The following is a 10,989-nucleotide window of genomic DNA, read 5'->3' on the forward strand; positions in this document are numbered from 1 at the left end:
CGGTTTTGTCTCATCTTTAGTGTGCTCAGTCAATAGTAATGCTGGTTCATTATCATCTTCTATTCTGGTCAGGTTTGCTTCCTGTCTTTGATCTCTCGAGCGTCTTGGCCTTCTACACTCTGCTGCAAAGTGCCCGTAAAAATATTGCAATTAAAACACCGAATTTTGCTCTTGTCCTGCACTCCTCGAGCTCTGAAACCTGAGGTATGACCCTCTGTTCCTCCCTTTCCTGAACGTTTGAGCCATTCTTCTCGAGTAAATAACAATTTCCCTTCAGAGTTTTCCCTTTTTCACCACTCTTCTTCGGTGAGCATGAGTCTTGCTTCACATATGTCTGTCTTGCCCTAGATTCTCTCTTCGTGTGCCTTTAGTGAGCCCATAGCCTCCTCTACGGTCATCATCTCCAAATCACTGAATTGTTCCATTGTGGAAGTGATATGTAGAAACTTAGATGGAAAGCAGGAAATGCAAAGTATAGATCTAGTTTTGAGCAAAGATAGCAGAGCTTATCATTTCATTCATAACCCCAAAATGACAGTGCCATTACATCTATATAGATACTAACATCAACACTAACGGTAGGGAGCTAATAAGACATAAAAGGAAGTACATAGATAGAGATAATATAGTCTAATAGAAAATCAGGTGGTCCATGTATCAGAGTGGTCCATGAAGAATGGCAGAGAAACAAGGTGGCTGAGACATGTAAGCTGTCAATGTTAATACTCCCCCGCAAGCTGAGCAGAGGATGGAGTGAAGGCTCCAAGCTTGTGTAGAAGGTGACGGTGTTGTTTCACTAACAAAGGTTTGGTAAGGAGATCGGCTATTTGTTCTGAAGAAGGAACATGAGTTGTAGTGATGCTGCCAGTCTTAAGCTTCTTCCTTATGAAGTGACAATCAACTTCCACATGTTTTGTTCGTTCGTGGAGAACTGGGTTCGCAGCAATGGATAGAGCAGCCAAGTTGTCACAATGCAAGACAGTTGAGGGAAGATTTTGAAGTCCCATATCCTTGAGCAAGTGAGCGCTTTGGGGCGTCCTCAAGATATGTTTTCGGATACCGCTATCCAATTACAACCAACATGTTAACTAATCGATTACGATAAATTGGATCAAGAGACTTCACACACAGTCAACGCCATAGCCCTATATTCGGCTTCAGCTGTGGATCGAGCAACTACACCTTGTTTTTTAGCTTTCCAGCTTATTGGAGAGTCTCCCAACAGAACGCAAAATCCAGTTGTGGATCTGCGAGTAACTGGGCAGTTGGCCCAATCGCTGTCACTATAGGCCTGCAAAGCAGCAGCAGATGAACTAGCAAGTAATATGCCTTGACTTGGATTGGCCACCAGATATCGTAACAAACGTTTAGCTGTTTGCATATGAACCGAGGTTGGTTGATGCATGTATTGACTGAGCACATGGACAGGAAAAGCTATGTCCGGTCGAGTCACCGTGAGATAGATAAGTTTGCCCACAAGTCTCTGATAGGGATGAACATTTGCCATGACAGTACCCTTATTTGGAGTCAGCTTTAGGTGAGAGTCCATGGGGACTTTGAGAGGTTTTGCTTCACTGACACCGTATTCCTTGAGCAAGTCTATACAGTACTTCTTCTGTGACACAAAAAAGCCCCTTGGAGATCTGGAAATTTTGAGACCCAAGAAATAACTTACTGGGCCCAAATCTTTCATGTGAAAGGTGGCAGATAGCATGGATTTGATGCTTTGAATTTCCTTCTCAGAATTTCCACATATGAGAATATCATCCACATAGACTAAGATTAGAGTGACTGCATTAGCCTTATGCTTAACAAATAAACTGTGATCTGCTTGAGATTGGGTGTAGTTCATTCGAAGAAGGATGGAGGATAGCTTGTTGAACCACTGACGTGGTGCTTGCTTGAGTCCGTACAAGGCTTTAAGAAGTTTACATACAAATTTTGTGACTCCTTTAATTGAACTTTCTGCAGAAACTTTTGAACCGTAACCAGTGTATCCAGGGGGGAACTTCATATACACTTGTTCCTCTAAATCACCATTTAGAATGCATTGCGCACATCCATTTGCACGGTGATCCATCCTTGAATGGCTGTGACAGCCAAGAGAGCCCAAAGAGTTGTTAATTTCACAACCGGAGCAAATGTTTCCATGTAATCAATCCCATACGTTTGCCTACACCCAAGGATGACCAAACGTGACTTGTAACGCTCCACACTACCATCTGGTTTGTACTTCGTCTTGTAGAGCCATTTACATGCAATCGACTTCTTCCCAGGTGGTAAAGTAGTGATGGTCCAGGTTTTATTTTCTTCCAAGGCCTGCAGTTCCTCATTCATAGCAGTGATCCAATGAGGATGTTGAACTGCTTGATTGAATGTCAAAGGGTCTTCTTCTTTCTCAAGAGTAGCAAGGAAACAGTGGAACACTGGTGTAACTTCGTGTTCAATAATTTCAACAGCATTGACATATGGGTTTTGAGGCGTTACATAGTCATTTAGCCATTCAGGCTGCTTGTGAGTCTGTGTGGATTTTCTGATAGGTGGTTGAGGTGGTGTATTGTTGGTTTGAGGGGGTGATTCTGGTGTGTGAGGTGGTGAGTGCATGGGAGAGTCGGAATCAACATCATTTTGAACAATGAAGTCATCATAAGAGAAGGTGTGGCTGGTTTGATGTGGTAGGAGAACAGGAGTTGGGTGTATATATTTGGCTGGACTGGAAGCATTATATGGGAATATATTTTTAGTGAATGTAACATCACGGGAAATAAAGGAAGTTTGAGTTGTCAGATCAAACAGTTTATATCTCTTTTGAGAAGTAGGATAGCCAATAAATAAGCAAGGAACACCTCTAGGTTTGAATTTATCTGTTGTGTGTTCGGGATTTGTGGCAAAAGCAAGGCACCCAAATGTTCTAATTTCTTCATAATCTGGTGCTTTATGATAAAGATATTCAAAGGGTGATTTATTACCTAGAACAGGGGTAGGCAGCCTATTAAGAAGATGTACAGCAGTCATTACGCAGTCTCCCCAAAAGCTTAAAGGCAAAGAAGCTTGAAACCTTAGGCACCGAGCCATTTCCAGAATTGTCCCGTGACGTCTCTCAACTCTAGAATTTTGTTGAGGACATCCTACACACGAGGTTTGGTGAAGAGTTCCCACTGAGGCATAAAAGCTTTTGCACTCTGGATCAGAAAATTCAGGGGCACTATCTGTTCTTAAGTGTAGCACAGGTTTGTCAAAATGAGTTTTAACATACCGAAAGAATTGCTTGATCATAGCTAGGTAGTCAGATTTATGCTTCATAAGAAATACCCATGTAAATCTGGTGCAATCATCAACAACAATCAGAAAGTACCTGTATTTACCTCGAGTTTCAACCTTGTAAGGGCCCCAAGTGTCCAGGTGGACAAGCTCAAAGGGAACAACTGCTTGACTAGTGCTGAAATCGTATGGGAGCTTTGTGAATTACGACATTGGGCATGTGATGCACACTTGAGTTGTATGTTGTGCCTTGATGCCAAGAGTAGGGATATGCTTGAGTCTAGATATAGGGGCGTGCCCCATCCTGTTGTGCCAAAGAACATAAGAATTGTTTATAACAGAGCTAGTGTTAGCATAGACAATACTTTCCTGTCTTTGAGCTTTATCTTGCAGATAATAAAGTCCCTTATGCAGCTTCCCTGTAGCTTTTACAATCTTGGAACTCGAGTCCACAATGTCACACGAGTCAGGTTTGAAGTTGACAACACAATTGGAGTCTTTTGAGAGTTTATGTATGGACAGTAGGTTGTGCCTAAATTGTGGGACATACAACACCTTTTGTAGAATTAGACCATTCTTGAGGTGCACATCTCCAATGTGAGTGATTGTAGCCGTATCTCCAGTAGGCAACTTGATAAGCGGTTTTGATTCAGCTGGTTGCACATTAACCAACTGATGAAAATTTACGGTCATATGGTCATTGGCACCCGAATCAATGATCCAGATGTCCTTTTCAGCAGCAGAAAAATTACATGTGACCATGCCAGAGAAATAATTTTCCAATTCATCCTCAGTGTCATACCCCTTAGTTTTCGACACATGAGAATTTGAGAGTAATTGCAGCAGCTGTTGAAGTTGTTGATGTGATAATACCACCTCTGATTTGTCACCACTGCCACATGTTTGAGCATTATTAGCTCTGTAATTTTCATTTTTAGGGTGTGACCCTTTGTAGTTTCTTGGGGTTGGCTTCTTATGTTTGTGGTGCCACTTGGGGTATCCCACCACTGTCCAGCACTTATCAGCAGAGTGGCCTCTCCCACCACAAGCCGTGCAAGAAACATTTTGAGACTCCAGGTTACTCTTACTGAACATTGCAGAAAGTTCAATGTCAGCCCTACTCAACAAGTCACTCTGGGACTCTTCTTGTTGGATGGCTGCATAGGCCACTTCAATTGTGGGTAAAGGTTGCAACAATAGGAGCTGACTCCTCAAGGCTGAGTAACAGTTATCCAAGCCATTGAGAAACTGGAATAGTTTTGACTCAGCTTTTTGGGACTGAAGAGCTGTCATAAACTTTGCAATATCGTCAGCAGTAGAGGTCACAATAGGTAGAGTGTTAATAGAGTCTATTTCTTCCCAGAGACTACTAAGAGTAGTGAAATAATCATTTATCTTCATTTTATTTTGTTTGAGGGAAAATAGATCTCTAGTGAGTTTATACTTTCGAGACCCATTATTTAGCATAAAACGCTTTTCTAGGTGAAGCCACACATCATGAGCAGAATTTATAAAGAGAATAGACTGCTTGATATTTTCAGAGATATTGTTATGAAGCCAGGATATTACCAAATCATTGCAGGTGTCCCATTGAGCGGCTTGTGTCTCATCAGCACTGCTGCGTGTAACAGCCCCATTGACAAATCCCAATTTCCTCTTCGATGAAAGCTGGATCTCAAGAGAACGTTTCCATGACCTGTAGTCACTCGCCCCCTGCAGCTTTGACACACTAATAGACAGAGGTCCATCAGAGGGATGAATAAATAGTGGGTTTTGCATATCAGAAAAAGAGAAACGATTTTGAGTAGTCATTGTCAAGAACCCTGTTTAAGAAAGGAGGGTTATGTGCTCTCAAATCGGAATCAATCGAATAGAGATTAGAACGAAAAAGTTGCTTCAATCTTTGTGAGTAACAAGGAAATCTATATCTGCATTGCTGGCTCTGATACCATAAAGAGTAATATACAGAAAGCAGGAAATGCAAAGTATAGATCTAGTTTTAAGCAAAGATAGCAGAGCTTATCATTTCATTCATAACCCCAAAATGATAGTGCCATTACATCTATATAGATACTAACATCAACACTAACGGTGGGGAGCTAATAAGACATAAAAGGAAGTACATAGATAGAGACAATATAGTCTAACAGAAAATCAGGTGGTCCATGTATTAGAGTGGTCCATGAAGAATGGCAGAGAAACAAGGTGGCTGAGACATGTAAGCTGTCAACGTTAATACTCTCAACAGTGGTTTCACTCCTGCTTCATCAAGAACCATCGGTTTTGTCTCATCTTTAGTGTGCTCAGTCAATAGTAATGCTGGTTCATTATCATCTTCTATTCTGGTCAGGTTTGCTTCCTGTCTTTGATCTCTCGAGCGTCTTGGTCTTCTACACTCTGCTGCGAAGTGCCCGTAAAAATATTGCAATTAAAACACCGAATTTTGCTCTTGTCCTGCACTCCTTGAGCTCTGAAACCTGAAACCTGAAGTCTGGCCCTCTGTTCCTCCCTTTCCTGAACGTTTGAGCCATTCTTCTCGAGTAAACAACAATTTCCCTTCAGAGTTTTCCCTTTTTCGCCACTCTTCTTCGGTGAGCATGAGTCTTGCTTCACATGTGTCTGTCTTGCCCTTGATTCTCTCTTCGTGTGCCTTTAGTGAGCCCATAGCCTCCTCTACGGTCATCATCTCCAAATCACTGAATTGTTCCATTGTGGAAGTGATATGTAGAAACTTAGATGGAACTGCTCTCAGTAATATTTTGACTACATCTGATTTCTTCATTTCTTCACCCAATACTCGTATGTTAAATATGATTCCGTTCAGCTTCATGTAAAAGTCATCAAGCATGTATGTCTCATTCATACTGAGAGATTCAAAGTCTGCCTTGAGGGTTTGAACCCTTGCCTTTCTAACCTTTTATGCGCCTTGACAAAGCGTTTTTATCGCCTCCCACGTTTCCTTTAAAATTTTTCTGTCTGCAACTGAGAGTAAAATTTCCTCCGGAATGCCCTGATACAGCATTGCTAACGCGATCTTGTCCGATTTTTCTTCAACTGCTACCTTTGGGTCACTGGGTTCGATTGCACTCCAAACTCCTTGAGCTTGCATGTATACTTTCATCTTGAGTGCATGGCCATGCTGTGTAGTTACCTCTGGACAATATTGGATATGTTAATCCGAACGATCCACCTTTGCCTTGTTCATCTCCACTGTTGACATCCTAGCTCTGATACCAGATCTTGTAAACAAGAGTATGAAAAACAGTACACACTTGAGTTAGCAGGAATGCCAAAAACTGATCATCTTATTTCACTTGCATCTTACAATAATAAAGTAATAGAAAACAAACTACCGAGCTAAAAAATAGGATTTATCAGCAACTACTTCCCTACACGTACTCTACTACCTTATTTCCTACAAATTCTCCCAACAACCATCATGACTCAGTCATGTGACAAATAAATATCAAATGATAATTAAAATATATTAGAATTAAACATCTTATTATTTGAGATTATCTAACAGGGATCACATAGCACCAAGGGAGCAGCCCGCCTACATCTAAATCTGATGATCGATCTGATCCCCTTTATCTGGCGGCACGTGATGGATGAAATGGAGAGTTTAATAAATTTTGAAGGTTTCTTGAGAAGCTACAAAATTTATCAGATATATATTCTTACTCTTCCTCTGTCAAACTAAAAGAAATATAACATGCTAGATGATTCTCTCTCAAAACTCTAAGAACAACCAAAACCAAATAGATCTTATACCTTTGGCATTAGTCCAACATATTATTTTCTTGCTAGATGAATAATAAATGTTATCTTTGCTTAGCTAACATGTAGTTATTGGAAGTGAACCTTTTTTTACTCCCTTGAACTATATCGTAAAGTCACTATGAATTTTTATCTGCACAGATCAAATACATATTAATTGGTATATCATTTCGACAGTTTGACTAGCCTTTCTTTGTTCTTCATTAGTTTATTCATATCTTCTTGATATTCTAATTGCTTCCTTTCTTATATTTTATGATTATATAGATTGTATACTTTTTTTGTCTTCAATGTTTACAGCAAACCAGATCTATTACTATATCTTCATGTTTGTATCGCCCCGTTGAAGATACACAGCTTATCTCTTTAACTGATAAATAGGCCAAAATTAGACTGCAGAATCTTTCAAAGAAATAATAAAACTGCTAGATGCCTGGTTGGATACCTTAAGCATGTGTAGGAATATTTTGAAGTTGTAATCGATGCTGTTAAAGATATGAATATACTAAATAATGTATGGTACCATCCCTACCAATAACAGCTACTCCCAATGTTTTAAGCTCAGCATCCATATTCCTATTGTGCCAGAAGACTAATCCGCTTACCCGCTGATCTCCACAACTATCAAGTGAAAAGTTTGTTCAGCAAGTACTAGTGTACTGCTCTGACTCCTAAGCAAGCAAATGAATACATCTTTTTTTCCACAAAAATTCAGAGACTTGCTTTCTTCCCTGCCTAAGGAGGAAGGTATACTTGAACCCTACACTTATCAGTATCAAGGGTTCTGGTATTCTCCGATAGGCATGCAAGGTATAATCGACTGCCAAGATCATTTTCAAGCACGTAAAAACGATACCTTTCTTGTAACTTCCCCTAAATCTGGCACCACCTGGTTAAAAGCCATCCTCTTTGCTTTAATTAACCGGGAAGTCTATCATCCAGAAGATCCCCATCATCCTTTGCTTAAGAAAACCCCCCATCAGCTTATTCCTTTTCTTGAACTAATTAAGCCCTCTGAATATGACTCCTTTTCCAACTCCTCCAATAGGATCTTTGCATGTCATATTTCAACCGTTAGCCTCCCTAAATCCATAATGAATGAAGGAAAAGTAGTATACCTATGCAGGGACATTAAGGACACTTTCATTTCACTCTTTCACTTTTCCAACAAGGCCAATTTTCGACCCTCCCACATTTCCTTGGAATATGCATTCGATTTGTTCTGCAGAGGAGTCAGTCTATCTGGACCTATTTGGGATCAAATCTTGGGATACTGGAAGGAAAGCCGGGAAAGACCAGACAAGGTGTTATTTATGAGGTACGAAGAGATGACAAATGAGCCTCATCTTCAGTTGAGGCGTCTTGCACATTTTCTCGAAAAGCCCTTCTCCCACGAGGAAGAAAAGTCGGGGCTGCTTGATCAAATCATCAAGTTGTGTAGTTTTGATAGTATGAGCAAGCTTGAAGTCAATAAGACTGGGACTATGGTTGGTGAAATAAGAAACGACTCATTTTTTCGGAATGGTGTGGTTGGAGATTGGAAAAATTATTTAACTACAGAGATGGCTTCTAAGCTGGATCAAATCACAGAAGAAAAGTTTCGCAACTCAGGCTTATCTCTGACTTGATGCTGCCATCTATGTTCAATGAGTTCTAGTGTTGTTACCATCATATATTTTCTTAAAGTAGCGCTATTGTGTCTGGCCTTATGTTCTATCTAAAGACATTCACCATTTAAGTCAATTCACCATTTAAGTCAATTGGACTCAGATGTATCAATTTATAAATTGCATGGGACACGTATGTTTGGAAACACCTACTCATATGATCAAATTCTGCACACAATCTGTCTGGTTTTTATTGTACCCATTGAAGTTTTTTTTAATTACGGCAGTTTTTAGAAGTTGAGAAAAAAAAAGACGGACATTTACCTGCAAATAAATAACAAGCTAATAGTCCGACAAAAAAATTAACAAGCTAATAGCAAGTTTAGTGTGAAGTTTAGCCGCTAAATTAATTTGAAATTTATCTTGAACCGAAAAGATATAGTTGGATAAATTCATAGCTACAAACCCAAATAGAATTCATAGGAAGAGCGAGCATAGCTCTTAAGTTCACAAGTAAATAAGCAATACAAAGTATAACTGGAGACGAAACTAGAACTTAACGATCATAGTTATGAGTATGACAAGCAGCAGACTGTACAAGGGCCTGGACTTGTTCATGGATTGGTCTCCCTTTGTCTGGACCATCTAGCTCCTGTGTCCAATGTGTTTTGAGAAAAAATTCGATTGACGACAAAAGATGAATAGCTTTCTACAAGCTTATGGTTTGTCTATGTGGTTTGTGTTAAGGATGTAATTTGCAGACTGCAGCGAGCTTTATGTACATTTTCTTCCAACTTATGGGGTGAGGTGGTTTGGTTCTCTGGGTGCTTGATAGGTATATCTGTTGATGCCAATTTCCGTCACAGGCACGACATCAAATCAGGCTTTGTAATCGGGCATTCGTAGAGCTATAAAAATTAGGGTTTAGATGCTGGATAGCGTTTTGGGAAAACAATAAGGGTTTTTGTGATTTTGCTACTGAACTTAAGAATTTAATTCTACCATATAATATAATTTCGGATCCACTCTCTTAAAGTGCCTACATATTCTTACATAGGCATCAACTCTTATTAGGTCAACACTCATTTTCTTTAGGAGCAAGTTACCTCTAGATGGTAAATTATATTATTTTATTATCTTTTACTATATATCGGATTTCTTAGGCATCAAGATTAATGACTCGATAGATTTTTATTAATCTTTTATTATGATCTGATCCGAGTTATAATGTAATATTTATATAATATCAACAAATCTTCGGTATTTAGTAAAGGTTTCCTTGAGTGAATACTTATTTTTGTTTTATTTTTTCATGTCCGTAAGTTATAATAATTTTGACTTATTATGATAGCTAAATATTCGAGTTTTAATTGTCTCTACCTTTACATCAAGGTCGACTAATACAAGGGTGTCTGACCTTATAATTCTTAATTTTTATGTTTCGTACTCACGAATAATTTTCTTAGTTCCTCTATAATATAGTCCCTTATAACCAAGCACATACCCGTTCCAAGCAAGTAAGGATATATCATTTTTGAGATATTCCTCCCACTAACCCTTTCATAATTTAACTTCCGTGAGAGGTTTTATGGTCAAGCCCTTACTTCGAAACCTCAAACGGTTCAATTTGGGTCCAAATCATGTTTAAGTCTGCTTGCGTATTATATGCTTTCAAGCGTAGAGTATTTCGATTTATATAAAAATCATACTCTACTTTGCTTGTGCATTGATAAGATCATTCAAAAATATGAACTTAAGTAATTATCTAAAAGATTTTCCATAAACGGCGCCAAATGTTGATGCCAATTTTCGTTACAGGAACGACATCAAATTAAGATTTGCAATTGGTATTCGTATAGAGCTATAAAAATTAGGGTTTAAATATTGGAAAGCGTTTTGGGAAAAAATAAGGGTTTATACGATTGTGGGGATGAGCTGGAGAATTTAATTCTACGATATAATAGAATTTCGAATCCACTCTCTCAAGGTGCCTATGTATCCTTATATAATAATCAAGTCCACGTAGTTATTATTGGGCCAATACTCATTTTCTTTTGAAGTAAGTCACAAGTAGATGGTAAGTTATATCGTTTTATTATCCTTTATAATATATCGGGTTTCTTAGGTATCAAGATAAATTACCCGATAGGCCTTTATTAATCTCTTATTATGACTCGGATACCAATTATAGTATAATATTTATATAGTATCAATAATATCATCTTTGGTTGAGCGGTTGAAAATTTAAAATTAAACTAATTATAATTTCTAATTTTATGGTATTGATGGGCATGAGGATGACCTCACGAGAGTTTGACTAAGGTTAAATCAAAATGAGTGT

General features: G+C 38.8%; 1 protein-coding gene across 1 annotated transcript; it reads left to right on the top strand.

Annotated features, from left to right (window-relative positions):
- The first annotated feature begins 7,998 nt into the window (after positions 1–7,998).
- On the top strand, positions 7,999–8,895 carry LOC141686791 (cytosolic sulfotransferase 8-like). Its single transcript, XM_074491870.1, has one exon. The coding sequence runs from the start codon at positions 8,136–8,138 to the stop codon at positions 8,667–8,669; it is 534 nt and encodes a 177-aa protein (XP_074347971.1). The 5' UTR covers positions 7,999–8,135; the 3' UTR covers positions 8,670–8,895.
- Positions 8,896–10,989: the final 2,094 nt, after the last annotated feature.

This window comes from Apium graveolens, chromosome 9 (genome assembly GCF_009905375.1).
Source record: "Apium graveolens cultivar Ventura chromosome 9, ASM990537v1, whole genome shotgun sequence".
Classification (NCBI taxonomy): Eukaryota; Viridiplantae; Streptophyta; class Magnoliopsida; order Apiales; family Apiaceae; genus Apium; species Apium graveolens.

Coding starts and splice junctions, on each gene's coding strand:
- LOC141686791 (XM_074491870.1), top strand. CDS start 8,136: ATGAATGAAGGAAAAGTAGTATACCTATGCAGGGACATTAAGGACACT.